This window comes from Enoplosus armatus, chromosome 5 (assembly GCF_043641665.1).
Source record: "Enoplosus armatus isolate fEnoArm2 chromosome 5, fEnoArm2.hap1, whole genome shotgun sequence".
In the NCBI taxonomy this organism is placed as follows: domain Eukaryota; kingdom Metazoa; phylum Chordata; class Actinopteri; order Centrarchiformes; family Enoplosidae; genus Enoplosus; species Enoplosus armatus.
In genome coordinates this window covers 9057612-9073031 of record NC_092184.1, presented here as the reverse complement: position 1 = coordinate 9073031, position 15420 = coordinate 9057612, and the positions used below count along the sequence as shown (strand labels likewise).

Genomic DNA, 15420 nt, shown 5'->3' with positions numbered 1-15420 from the left:
ACATTTTCACTATTGAAAAGCGGCTATAAAAAGTGGTAAAAAAAACAAAAAGTTGAAAATGAATAACATAATGAAAATAATAATTATAATTTTCAGTTTTATTAGCTCCTTTATTTAATTCATCATCTTTTCCAGTCTCACTTGTTGCTTGTCTTTTTTTATACCCAAGGTTTTTAGCAAATGTACACCTAATTCAGCTTAAAGTCCTGAATTTTTTACATATGCTGCAGTGTTATCAGCTGCTGTATGTGTTAAACTTCAGAGGGAGAGCCAAAGACAACCAGAGGGCCAAATGACCACAGACCATTAACAGAAATATCCATTTCTAATTTTTCTTTGAAGATAACAACTCCCACTGATCACTTTGACACTTAATATCGCCCGAAAAAAGCCATTTCAACCATTTGGCTGCATATAATATAGGTTCTGTTTTAATTATATGTGATTTATGCTGTATGTTCGTGCGAGCATTTCTTTTATTCATGTCTCCTATTTTCATCAAAGGGGGAGCCAGTAAATAAAGAAGATATATTTGTTGCTGTGAAAACGTGTAGGAAGTTTCACAGTGAAAGAGGTGAGTCACACTCCCACTCTTACAGAATCCACCACAGAGGCACAATTTCCCTTGAAATGGCACATGCTTTTGTCTTGTTGTTTTCTTGTAATGGATTTGTTTTACCTTTGACATGTGTGGCTGTATAAGAGCTTTACCTCATTATCATGATAAAGTCTTTCACTAGATAATTCCACGTCATGTTTGAATGGATTTAATAGTATTGAGCCTAAAAAAATACCTTGAAGTACTTAATTGCGGGCCCCCCTTGATGCACAATCATTCCACAATCCAGCAGATGTTAAGAAATCACTTACTGATGTTTGGCCATTTATTTGCACGCTCTGACATTAAGCCATCTATAGTAAATCGGCTTCTCTTTTAACCTCATAAAAATGGAGCAGCTTCAGTCAATAGATCAAATTGCAGATTAGTTTCAGAGGGATCAGAGACAAATTGTACACTTCATTCAAAGAGTGTTGTTCAAAATTAATTGCACTAATTACCTTAATTACCATTTCCTCTGCCAAGCTACCATTATCAGTTTGCCATGTAGACAAGATGATTTTATATATATATATATATATATATATATATATATATATATATATATATATATATATAAAGATCAGTAAGCAATAGACATGAAAGAGCCTCACATTTCATTCATGATGTCACTAAGTGTTGAGGCTGTTTAATCTTTATCTGTTGTGATTATAAAGTACAAAAACAATGATATGGAAATGCCAATCTTGAAATTAGAGTTAATATAAAAATAGAGTGAACTCAGAGTAGTTTTATTACTGTTACAGTATGAAAGCCTCAACCTTTAAAACTATATTTATTTGTGGTTCGTTCATATTGCAACAGTTGTAGAACAACCACAAAAAGAAATAGGAAAGACAGCTATCCATTGTTAGCTCTGTGTATCTTTGTATCTTAATTTGTTTGTGTTTTATGTATCACGGCTGCACAAAATAATTAAGTAATCATGGCCATGATTGCGCTATGATTGTTGTATTTGTCTTATGTGTCCACTGCACAAATTAAGTTCCTCATGGAAAATAAATTAAGTTGAAGTAGATTTTTAACATTTCAAACACAATAATGACAATTATTCCTTGGTTTGTTAGATTTTATTCTATTATATTCACAAAACAAAAAAGAAGAAAAAGACAAACAAGTATAGTATTACAGTAGCTATGTACTCATTATACAAATGGTACAATTTTACTAAAATACTTGAACCCATCTCTTCTCTTTCCATTTCCTTTAGTAAGGCGTTTTTACAAATGTGTAAAAACTGTAATACATCTTGAGTATCTTGTGTCATCCAGTAACGTAGTGTTTGTTTACCAGTAGTCTGATTTGGCTTATATGTTTTCATGGTGTTTGGTTAATGAAATCCCATTTTACACACACTGAAGCTGCAGCTGTCTTTCACAAAGTTTCATGTGTAGGTTGTGTTTTGTTCTAAGATGTGTCGGTTGCTTGTCTGTGTTAGTGTCTGTTCAAACTGCTCAAACAAAAACATCCTAAATGCATCATGCAGGTCAGATGTTGATTTCCTGCCGTCCTGTTGTAGGTAATCAATAGATTGTAAACTGATTATCTACTACAGGACGACAGGAAATCAACATCTGACCTGCATGATGCATTTAGGATGTTTTTGTTTATATAATTTGAATGTGGTGATGGGAAATAGTAATTTGATATTTTGAGCTTAATTGTACTCACTGATCTTCAGCAGTTCTGATGTCAGTTTCTAAGAGCCCTTAAAGGCAGTGAAGACCAGTCAACTCAGCTTTTTGTTTTTTTGATTCATCCTTCAGTATTAAATATGCCACTCTGATTCACTTTTGTTGATTTATGAGAGTTGAACAGAGCCCTGAGCTGCTACTGCTGCTGCTGCTGCTGCTGCAGATCTCTGGGTATTCTGTGTTTCTCAGCCCTCATACACACTCGCCTCGACAACCCAGAAACTCATCACAAAACCTCTAGATCTCATCATTCAGATCCCAATCAAGTCTATTGGAAAACCTAAAACTCTGATATCAGGAATAAGGTCAGTGACAGATGATGTGCTGTATGCACTAGTAGATCAGCTGAAAGACACTGTGTATAAATAGAAGGACAAAGTACATACAGATGCAGTAATCTGCTAAAAAACACTACTTCTCTGCTGTTTTTCGACAAAGGTTAAAATGTCAGAAGGCTGCAGGTCTCAGTATGTTATAGTGCATGGGTCACTAACGGGTGGGCCGCGGTCCGAGTCCGGACCCAGACGCCGTCCTATACGGACCCGGACCTATAATCAATAAATTATTAAGGGATTTTAAATTTTGACTGGGTGCTCCTATTTTAACCGGCGCAGCTTTTCTAGTCTGTACGGCGCTGGTTTAGCAGATCAGGAAACTCACAGACCAATTGCATACGAGTTACGCCAGCCCACGTGACGCTACACAGCCAATCAAATCTGTGCATTCCAGGCGATAAACATTGCGACTCTGAATACAGACAGACGAGAGAGGTGAGAGGCGAGTGACAGATGATAATACGAGTGAACGACACAGGGAGAGAAGACACATTATTTATTGTGAAATTGGTTGAGACTGTTAAGTCAAGATGTGAAACAGTTAACAAAGAAAAAGGGAAACTCAAGCTGCTGCTACACTTTATTTTGTTTTTCTAAAATTAAGCACTTTATTTTAACAATAACAATTTTTCTAAAGCTATTTTATTTATTTTTTCTATTTTATTTTTAAATGCAGCCCTTCTTTTACTTAATGAGAGAAGAACATTATACATATCTACAGTATTATATATCTGTATAGTTCAATGTTAAGTGACAATAAATATTGTCAGAATGTTTTTGAATTGTACTTTCTTTATTTGATTTGACAGTCAGTTGTTGATCACATGCAGACATTGATACAACTACTAGGCTACTTCAATATATATCACACTAAATCACAACGCAAGTTAGACATTATGATGTTCCGGACCTTTGCTTGAGGACATTTTCTCTAACTGGACCTCTTCGAACTTTAGTTGAATACCCCTGTTATAGTGCATCAAGCAGAAGCTGACAAAAACTAGAAGTTACAGCATTTTTTCTGACAGACTCTGACGGAGATCCCAAGATTCATAGTTCTGAAACTTAACTGCTGAAACTGAATTGAGTGCTTTTTGTTTGTAAATGTATGTAAACATTTTGTAATATTTATTTGGCATAACCATTTCATCAAATGGCAAAAGGTTTGTACACTTCATACTGTTTGTCACACAGTATATAGCAACAGCACTTAATACCTACTTCTGATATGTTCTGCTTATTATTTTTAAGCTACCTTGAACATTCAACAAAGTGGGAGGATTAAACATTTTATCTTATTCTCCTCTTTTATTTTCAATCTGTTTCCCTATTGTCTCCACTATTTATTTTTTTCTTTAGAAACGTCTTCAATGGTCTTTCATAAAATATTTTACCAACAAGACATCATAGAAACCATGTATTAATAAATTGGAAATAATCATTTGCTCATGAAAAGAGTCGACATTGCACAGAACCAGAGGTCTGCTTGTTGTGAAACTATTGATCTTCCTCCCCTTTGCTCTAGTTCCAGTGATAAAGAAGACGTGGGAAAAGGATGCCTTATTGTTAGTGTACTACAGTGACCATGCTGATCCGTCAATACCGACCATTGATATAGGAGTACCAAATACTGAAAGAGGTAAGTGCTCCTTTTGCAGCCTTCAGCCTCAGTTGTACCAACAGACACAGTGACTGGCTTTGGGTAATGGTGCAGGGTCAGCTGCATATACCGAGGTATATGAAAAATGAAATGGCAAACTGAAGTTGAAATGTCTACAGACTAACACCTTGTGAAGGTGAAGATGGTGGGCGTAATTCAAACCTAATGTTGCAGGAGAATTGGATCTAAAGTGAGTAGGAGTAGCTCTGTGAAGGTGTGTTTACACACTAGATATTTGTTCTTCAACCACCTGTGTAAATAGGAGATTTTAGTCAATTATGTTGGGATTTTGTTGTGTTTTTTTAAACTATTACATGCTTTTATATTCTTTCTCAGAATAATTCAGAGGTGATAAATGGATCTGTGTCTTCTGTTTGCTCTTGAATTTGAGGAGCTTCTCTCTGACTGAGAGCTATAAACTGCACATTTACTCACCAGAAACTTGGCCAGCGTCCCCTGCTGATTTCCACAGACTGTAAGATAGTCGGTGTTTAATAACTGAAATGTTTGCTCGAGATATTGTTTGTTTAAGAGCTGGTCATAATCTGACGTTTATTTCATCACTTGTTGTAGTTTATTTTTAATCCACGGTACACTTTAACCCATTGAACTTTGCCAGACTTGCTGTCTGGTCCATCTTTACAAACTCTCACAGTGTTGTTTAAAGGAATAGTTTGTCATTTTGGAAACACGCTTCTAGGCTTTCTTGGCGAGAGTTAGATCAATACCACTCTTATATCTGTACATTAGATATGTAGCAGGCAGTCGGTTAGCTTAGCTTAGCATAATGGATGGAAACGAGCAGCTGGCATGGCCTGTCCAAAGGTGACAAAATCTGCCTAAGACCTCTAAAGCTCACTGTTTTTTGTGTGGGGGTAATGTGCCGGACGATTTCTTCTTTGTCACAGTGTGGTTTCCAGGCAACCAGCGAGCCTCCAGGAAGAAATTGACAGGCAAATAACCCCCACATAAAATTACAACATGTCATTTTTAGACTTCAGTTTTTGCAAAGATTAATCAAATAAAGATATAACTAATAAGGGATTTTGTCAGCCCAGTCAGTCCAGCTGTTTCCCCCTCTTTCCAGTCTCTATGCAAAGTTAGGCTAATCAGCTCCTGGGTGATCTTTATATTTAACGGACAGATGTGAGAGTGGCATTTATCTTGTCATTTAACTTTTTTCAAGAAAGCCAATAAGCATATTTCACAAAATGTCAAACTATTCCTTAAAATCCACAGAACTTCATTTTAAAATCTTGACGAGCTCCCAAATGTTATCGAATATGTCAGAATTTGAGTTTGAGGAAATATGTTTAAAATGTATGCGCGAGGCATCGTCAATGTTTTGACTTCATGTAAATGAAACTTTGAAAATGAAACATGTAAAACCTTTTGTACAAAAGTAAGGTGAAATCAAGGAGAAAATCAAGAGTTCAGTGGTTAACGACCACTGTTCCTCTGCATTAAGAGACTGCACCTGGTGACGAAGCCCAAAGGTGGCTCCCTCTGTAGGTGCACCGGGCATGGCTTGACTGGGACGAGACCCTGGGACAGACCAGGGTTCTCTGGAAGGAAAACACATCCCTCAGCTGGCCTGAGAGCCTGCTGATCCCTCTGGAAAAGCTTTAACCTAACAACATCCTCCAGCTTCTCCTGAGGGAGATGTATAATGTATGATAATCAGAAACAAGTACAAGAACATGCACATAGAGCGTAAGACTGCTAAAAGCAATCCAGGGTAGTTTGTAAAGACAGAAGTAGCTCTCTGCTTCAGTGCCCTCCTGGTTGCCTCAGGCAGAGGCCATTTGGGTGCGAATTATTTTACAGTCTGATGGCTGTTGGCACAAAACGTCACCTAAGACCTCTCATGTTGCACCTTAATGGGATGATGCATTGGTCCACTGTGGGAGGTTTGAGGGTTGTTGTTCGAAAGAGTCTGGTTTAGTCTCCAGCCTCCCTTCAGCTGCAGCTCAGTTCTTTAACAAGGACGTCTTTTGCACCATCTTTGCATTGAGGCAGTGAAGGATGCAAACTGCCACCGGCTACTTGCTTGAACATGTAGACTAGTCTGTTGCAGAGCTGAGCAAGAATAAAAGATTATAAGTCAACCTTTTCTTGTAAAGTTACTCTGTTATCAGTCCAGTTTGTTCTTGATATGCAACCCCCGTACTTGAGGGCCGCCTCATCTCCACCCCCTTCTTGTGGATAGTGACAAGTCTCAGCGGCTTCTCGCTCTGTAACAAATCCACTACCAGCTTATTTTCCTTCCTGGCACCGAACTACAGATAGTTCTTCTTACACCAACCATTGGAAAAATCGCATTGGATTTTTTTAATCAAATGTTTGCGGGAAATATCCACATGGAAACATTTTTGCAAATCTTATTGAAGAAAGTTTGATCAGATTCACCCCAGCTACTCAAATCAGATTTCAAACCTTTACATCACTCGCAATAGGAAACAAACCTTGATGTCCCATGCAGAATAATGTTATCCCTGTCAGCTAACCACATGACAGCAGTAGGAATCAGCAGTGATGTGAGTTTCACACTGCTACTAGATATTGTTGGACTTTGAAGAGCTAGAAAATACATCGGTTTTTCATCTAGCCTGCAGCTTGTCATTTTCTTTCCGTGTTGGTAAAAGTGTCACCAGAAAATGCAAATGTGTGTAGTTTACATCATTACAACAACCAGTATATCCTGACCTTACTGGTGCAGATCATTAAAACAGAGTCACAACTGCAGATCTTCTCGAGAAGGCATCCCTAGTGTAAAGTTGGAGGTCTGATATATGAGAGTAAAAAGGAAGGTGACAGTACAATCACCTGGGCTACCACAGTGCCACCACAGTGCCACTCTGCTTATAATGCATTGCTAATATGTAATTGTTTGGAACCAGGCCACATGTGACAGCCTGCTTTACTAAAAAAAAAAGAAGGGAAAAAAAGCTAAAAATGCATTGATTTTAGGAACATTAAAATCCCTGAGAAATGATTAAACATGTCACTGCCTGATTGTATCATACAGTGAATGACTTCTTAGGGTTGATTGTAAGTGGAAACATTCATACTGTGCAGGGATCGTTTTAAAAGCCTTGTTGAATTTACACTTAATAGAGCCGCTTGGTTTAAATAAGGAATTAAACTCTGGCTGCGTTTTTGTTTACCTATTTTTCTCATTGATTGAGAATCCAGTACATCAACACTATCTGAAGCCTAAAAAATGGCCATACATGCAACTGTGACAGAGTCAAAAAAGACGCATTATAACCTTCACAAGGTTTACTGCAGAGCTGTTCAAGTAGATTGCATTAGATAACAGGTAATTATATAAGGTTGGTAATTGGGCTGCATCCAACAATTATTTTCATTATTGATAAGTCTGCTGAGTATTTTCTCAATTAACCGATCAATCGTTTGGTTTATGAAATGTCAGAAAGTAATGAAAAATCCCACAGCCCAAGGAGACGACCAACAATCCAAAACCCAAAGATATTGTTTACTCTGATTTATTGCTAGCAAAAGCATCAAATCCTCAATGTTTGGCATTTTTGTTTGCTGCAGCTCTAGTAGGTAGGTAAAAAGAAAATGTGTAGTCTGACCTAAAGGTTTGTTAAATGGTCGTCATTTCCACTAAGCAGAGCAACATATTATTCCAGATTTTTGAATGATGTTTGTCATGATATTCTCCCCCCATACGACAGAGACTGCGTTCAGGGCAAGAGATGATGTGTGCTCCCATTCACAGTTTGCATACTGCCAAGCTGACAGGCTGGCAGCTGGTTATGCCGTGACAAACAAAATTCAAGGGGAAGTTGTCTGGCGTCTCAAACCTGCTCATTTGCATAACTGGACACGTTCCCTAACCCAGTGTACCGAGAGTCAGTGTAACTTACTCAAGAGTCTGATGTCTTACTCCAGAAAAAGCCAAGGCTGCGCTCCTCTCAACCAATAAATTCTGTTGGTTGAGACAGTGTTGGATAAGTCTTTCTCATAGATTATCCAGGAGAAAGTGTCTCCTCCTCTTTAATTTTGCCTTCCACTCCATGCCAGTATTTTTACTTTCGGGAGACAACAATCAGGTGTTGGAACTTTGGCAGCAGTCCACAGTCCATCATTAAAATAGGGGCAGATTTTGTCTGGTTTGGTAAGCGGCCAGATACTGAAGCTACTCTCAGTTTAGTAACTATGCAAAACTGTCAATCAAACGGAGCACTCGTAATGTCATTTACGTCCTGTAATACATACAGTAGATTGTTTTTTTTTTGTTTTGTTTTTTACAGGGGTTTGAGTTTGTCTAGAAAAAGGGAGATTTTAAATGTGACTTCATTAAACACCTTGATAAAATTAGTATAATACTGTATCTTTAAACAGAAATATGCACTGGAGTCACAAAGGGACAGACAATAAAGCCACTGGCCACTGCGTTAATCAGATAAGCCTGCACTGAAATGATATATGATTGAGGTCAAATGAAAAATATGCAGTTTATCTATTCCTCAAATACCCGATACTGAATCAGTTATCGGACTAGAATAAAGTTAAAGTCAGGAGATGCAAAATCTCTTTTTTTTTTTGTTCACCTCTTTCTGTTCCTTTTCCAAGAAGGAAATGCTTCTTGGAAATGCTAATGATGCAGAGAACAGGCGAGTTCATCGGCAGTCAACAGGCATCAATGTGTCAGGAATCTGTAGTCATCTTCATTATTCTTTATTTTTTCACCTTCCTCTGACTTCCTTGATTCCTTTGACTTGCCTATGCTTTGGATGCCAAGTCTTAAAACTTTATCACTAATGTATGTAAAATACAGTATTTATGTGTGTGAGAAGATTCAGAATGTCAAGTTATCTGATCAATTTAAGCAGTAAATATACTAATAAAGCAACCATGATGACTTTTGTAGTGAAGTTTGTAAAAAGAAAAATAGGGATAGATAGATAGATAGATAAATCGATCTAGAAATTGCATCAGACACACCAAGAAAACTGACCCTAAAGGCTATTTAAACAGAGAATAAATTCACTTCTTTGCCTCTAGAAACAAGCGTTGACCCCATTTAAAGAACTTGTCTGGGTTAACATGCCACCATCTATAGCCACAAAGAAATTTCTCTCTGGTGAAAACACACAAGGCTTACAGCCTGGAAAAATAAACTCAACAGTCTGAGGTTAAAAGTTTCAGAGTGAGGGGAAGGGTGATGCAAGACCTTGAAATGTGAAAATGGCATAGGAACTTTATCAAGTAAATAGTCAAACTATTCAAGTGGTCAAGTGTATTGTACTTTCCTCCAATGAGTCGGACAATAAAGAGCTGATGACAGAAGACTCTTCTGAGGCCAAAAAGGAACTGTAGCATTATGTTTGAGTAAATTTGTACTTTTTTATTTTTGTTTGTGTCGATACTGCATGAGCCATGGACGTGGAAACTACCATATCTTTCCAGGCCCCTGAACGTCACTCGCTAACTTCCTCCAACTAGAAATAAGATAACTAGACTTGTCGGGATACCTGCCTCTAAAAGTGCCTTTTTTATTTTATTCTTGTCCGCAGTTCAAGGTGTCCTTATTTATTCTATATTCAGATACAAGGAAAAAACACACTGGGTGCCTTTATAAATAAAACAGTAGGGCCTCAGTATTCTTTGTGATGCTTGCCACCAGGGATTTCCATGTCTCAGCTCTCAGCCCTGATGGTGTGCAGATATTTGGATTCTGATGGGTATATTTCTTTGGGTTCCTTGTATTTGTTCTGTACTACCACATCATTGTTTTTTGTTTTCAGGGGTTGGCAGAACATTTTGTTCCATCTGGCAGTCATGTCAAACATGCCGGAGTAAAAGTTTGATCTTCCTGGCCCGTCATGCCAAACATACCTTATTATTTGTTTGGGATGTCAGAATATAGACAACAGCTTTCTTCCCGCTCATAAAGCTCTGGAGGACACATCCCGGCATTGAAAATATTTTCTTTAATGTTGCGCAATACAAATCTTAAAAAGGTAGAAAAAAATTTCTTTTTTGCCCCTTTAAATGTAAGGTCATTTGTTTGATCACTGATGTTCACACTGTGCAACTTATGGTGCATATAACTGTCAAGTTAATGCTGAAATAGAAATGAAAGTTGCAGATGTACTACGCTCCTGTTAGGTTTGGGCACAACAGTCCCACTTATTTTTATTGCCTCCTCAAAGGCTCCTGTCAAGAGAATTGAAGAGAATTAATAAATTCTTTGTTGCAATAGTTTTCATATTGTTTAAATAACACTCTATTGGCCACATCAAATGATTCTTTATCTTATCAGTTAGAGCAAACTATGAACATTGCCCTGGCTGGACTCCCACAGGAGCCATTCATGCTGAGAAATTCATTCACTCATTGTACTCAATGGAGCCGTGGCAAGTTATTGCCTTACAGTAATGTCCTCTGCAAAGTAAAATGTTACTGTTTTTTGTGGTTACTAATTGTGACCGTTGGCTAGCCTGCCACCTTTCAAATCCTTTAGCATTAGCATCATTTATCACTATACTTTTTTCAGTGCTGTTGTCCTGTGAATGCTTTTTTTGTGAATGCAGGCGTGTGTGTATGTAAATACCTGTTTATGCCAAGTGTGTTTTTTCTTCCTGTAACAGGGTCATTTATCATTGTAAACCAGAATACAGCACATGGTCAATATGTGATTAAGTCGTACAGGCCAGTCTATTGATAGCATGTCTCTATTTGCAGGCCACTGTGGGAAAACATTTGCAATCCTTCAAAGATTTCTAAGCAGCTCTGTCCCAAACACCAAGTGGCTCCTCGTTGTGGACGATGACACACTCATCAGGTATATTTTCACGCTCTGTAAATTGTTTTTCAACATGGTGTTTCTCCCCCTTTTCTCAACTAAAACTCAGTGTCTTATTCTTTAACTGGTATGCTTTTATTTTCTCAAACTTTGACATTTATTCATACATTTTCTATTAGATTCTGTCTCACAGCCATGAAAAGGCACAGTGAAAGAGAGAAACGCTTGGAATAAAGTAATTTTGGGAAAATGAGTTCCAGAGATATTACCATCCTGTCGAACATCTAAAAAAGCTCAGTACATAAATTGAAGTCCAGCTGGTTTCACTTTATATCTGTCAGGTTGCCCCTTCATGTGGAAGCCTCTGGATGTGTAATAGTGCCTGAGGGAGAGCAGCTATTTCAGCCTCTAAATGGACAGTTTCATATGTGTGTATGCTCAGGCATGTGTCTATGATGCTGATGATGAGTATGTGATGAGTTTGATCTGTGCTGTCTGCAGCCTCCCCAGACTGCAAGTCTTGCTGAGCTGTTACAACCCCTCTGAACCAGTGTGTCTAGGGGAGAGGTACGGCTACGGCCTGAGCCAAGGCGGCTACAGCTACATCACAGGAGGTGGAGGGTGAGTTTCACAGCTCAGATGCTCGGGGAATAATGATGAAAGATACAGAAGCAGCAGAGGGACTATAAAATCTGTAATGGAAAACCTGTAATCTGTAATTTACAGATAAACCGTTGCAATTCAGTTTAAAAGTGTCTTGCTCCCTTAAGGGGGATTTTGTTTTGCAGGCTGCATTACAGTAAAGATACTCAGTAAAAAAAAAGGGAATAAATCACCACGAAATACAGTAAATAGACGGTCATCATAAGACAAGACAGGGAGTCTGCGTAATACTCACGCTACATAATACAAACTGTTGGTTCTTGTAAGAAAACCAATAGCACAAAAAGTCTTGCAATTCCATATGTATTTTAAAGCGCTCTTATTACATGCAAGCAAAAGTGGGCAATCCATGCAAGTCATGTTAGCTGTCAGTGCTGGAGGAAAGCTGTGCCATAGATAAATCTTGAGCTGTTAGTGAGCTGTGTGAGAAACTCTGTTTAGGGACACTTCAGTTGCTGTGACACTTTACAGCACTGCAACTGCCAGTTTTCTCAAAAGTGATATCTCCCAAAAACTGTTTTGAGTGGCAATGAGCGATTTTTTTTGGCAGCCTAAGATTTGTTTTTTCATGTGTAATTGCTTCTCTTTTCAAAGAGATGTCACATCATTGTTGTGCAGAGCCGATTCACAAACCCCCCCCCCAACTTGATTTGCATTTTCACTCTCTACTCTGTCGCCCTCTCACGAATGAATGAAAAAAGCACAATAAACCTTAAGATGAAAGCACACATTATTCTCTGGTCATTTGCTTCTTAAATTCAGTGCAGCTAAATTGGCTGTGTTATGTATTTATTCTGTTGACGTTCATCTCTGTGTTGCTGCAGTATGGTGTTCAGCAGGGATGCTGTGGTCCGACTTCTTGACAGCGGCTGCAAATGCTACAGTAATGACGCGCCGGATGACATGGTGCTGGGAATGTGCCTCAATGCTCTCGGACTTCCTGTCACACACAGTCCACTCTTCCACCAGGTTGTATTCACACTCCTATAATACATTCTTTGTGTCTCTCTCTATGTATTTGTACCTATGGTGAGACCGATATGGATTTTTAAAGGCAGTAAAATACCAGCAATTTAAAGAATTAGATAAAATCATCATTTGAAATCCCGTCAGCACCTGTTCAGTTAAATGGGGAAATTTTGCAGTGAGAGATATGTTGATTTCATCATAGATTTTACAGACTCATCATCCAGAGACAAATAGAGACCTTTATCTAGTTGACAACACAACTGGTCGATATCTGCTAATTAGAGGCCCTGCGCACCCACACAGGTGTGCTGTGTTTAAGCCATATCTTAGATTCTGTAATCATAAGCATCTGAGTGGGAAAAACTGTTCACATCAGTCACTGTAATTCTGAGTCAGAGATATCTGGAATTTCTGACAGCCACTATATCTCCCATTTGGCAAAAAGACCTACAAAAGAAAAGATGTCTGCAAAGCTGCCAGTTACTTGAGGTTTTCCCGTTCTTCCCATTCTGCTGACATGATGTAAATGCACCATCATGTCATATTCACATCATATGGGATGTACGGTAAAGATGGGAAAGATTCCTCGGGGTGTAACTTGCTACTGTTCACATCATTGGACAACTCAGGATTGGTTGCAGCATTGGTTTTGTGAAGGTTAAAAATACTGTGCAGTGACATTATAGCATTAAATCAATTAAATATGGGTTTAATTACCTTGAATGATGGAACATCGGAGTTTCGCGGTTGTAATTATAACTTGGATGTTGATGTGAATGGCATTTACAAATCAGAAACTGGTAATTATAGTCTGACATGAATGTGGCATTACATGTGGGCTGAAGGTGGGTGGAGCTATGCTGGGAATTATGTGAGGTCACCAAACTCCATGTACCAACAACAGTAGCAGACATTTTGACTCGTCATTGTAGGAAAAGCACAGGTGTTACTAATAACATTAACAATGACAGTGTGCCACCAAACCGAAGCATCTAAATAGAATTCAGCCATCATACATTTTATGATTTATATCTGAGCTATTTCCTACTCTGACTTGTCAAAATGCCTTCTGTGAAAAAGTTGTAATATGTCCAACCTGAACAAATCAAAACAACAGGAGAGTGAGCCAAGTAACAATCAACCACAGTCCATACACGCTCACACGGCCCTGAATGAAGTGAACACCATGAGTGTACAGGATGCTAATATATTGATGAATTAAGCCAAATCATAGGTCTCTCTGTCAAAGAATCAGACAATAAGATGACAGTTTCAGTGGCTCAGTTTTCAGTATGCAGTATCTGTTTCAACATAAACGTACACTTTCACGCCTTCACTCTTGCTCTCTGCAGAACTTGCACGCATTCTCTTGTGACTGCTCCCAAATATAAATTACTGTACTTAATCTTACCTTTCAGGCACGCCCAGAGGACTATGCCAGGGACTTTTTAGCTCACCAGGTGCCCATCTCCTTCCATAAACACTGGAACATCGACCCGGTTGCTGTTTTCAACAAATGGCTCAAGGATGACTTGGGGGCAAAAGCATCAGATGGACTTAATAAGAGTGCTAAAACGGAATTATAATAATTTTAAGCACACAACTAGCCTGTATGAATGTGTGTGTGTGTGTGTGTGTGTGTGTGTGTGTGTGTGTGTGTGTGTGTGTGTGTGTGTGTGTGTGTGTGTGTGTGTGTGTGTGTGTGTGTGTGTGTGTGTGTATTACGAAGTCATGGAACAGAAGTATTGTCCTTCACAGATGTAAATGTTTTTGTATTGTTGATGTTGAACTTTTATTAAGAGGGACCATGCGAGCGTGTGTCCATGACTTAATATGTGAGTGTTTTCATGACTGAGTTGCATGTTGAGGTTACTGTTGGAAATCTGGATGTACTGTGTGTGTATATTTATATCATATGAATAATCCAAACCTTACAGAGGAGAATCTTCCTCTCTGGGAGATACTGTATCTCTCAAAGTATTACTAATGCTGTACAATGTGCTCTATTTTGACATAAAAGTATAAATATTTGAGAATGTTTTGCTTTTCTATTCCATCTGGGCCTATTAATGGGATTCAGTTTAAACCAGTAATGTATAAATTATGAGGTTGTTAAAGGTTAATTGAAGCTAAAACTACAGTATGAATACGGACTGTTTGTTGCAGCTAAATGGCAGCATTAAAGCTCTCTGAAGCACGCTGAAGGTTTGTAATTACTCCCAAAGTGCACCCAACATGTAGTCTTTAAAAGGGTCCAACTGCCGCTCAGGCAGATAAACGTCTTTACCTTTCCTTTAAAGTGACCTCAACACCCTCATTACAAAACCATATGTTTCTCAAGGCTCACTTTGACCTCAGTCACAGGAACAAAGAATGAGCATAATTTCATTGACATACCTTCTTGTAAAACATTAGCCGATATCCTGAGGTATGAGGTGGAAAAGGGTTTAATCAACATCAATACCAATTTTTAATTTCCACTTTTCTTCTTACAAAATTAACTGTCTTAGATAATTAATTGGCTGACTCAATGATTTGCTGACCATTTTTTAAAGGTCTTTCAAAGACCTTGAGCCTCGGTGGAAGAATTAAACTTTTCTCCTGGCTGTTTGCCATCTTTAAAAAATTAATTTGCAGCTGTAATGCTTCATTCTCAGAAACACTGGAAGCGATTGCCGCCTCATAATGGTCACAAAAGC

General features: G+C 38.3%; 1 protein-coding gene across 1 annotated transcript in view; it reads left to right on the top strand.

The window, feature by feature from the left end:
* b3glcta (beta 3-glucosyltransferase a) overlaps positions 1-14892 on the top strand; it is a 56045-nt gene extending 41153 nt beyond the window's left edge. Inside the window, 6 exon segments of the mRNA XM_070906133.1 lie at positions 505-574; positions 4174-4287; positions 11029-11128; positions 11591-11710; positions 12577-12721; positions 14140-14892. Coding sequence (XP_070762234.1) covers positions 505-574; positions 4174-4287; positions 11029-11128; positions 11591-11710; positions 12577-12721; positions 14140-14307 — 717 coding nt within the window. The 3' untranslated portion in view covers positions 14308-14892.
* The last annotated feature ends 528 nt before the right edge of the window (positions 14893-15420 follow it).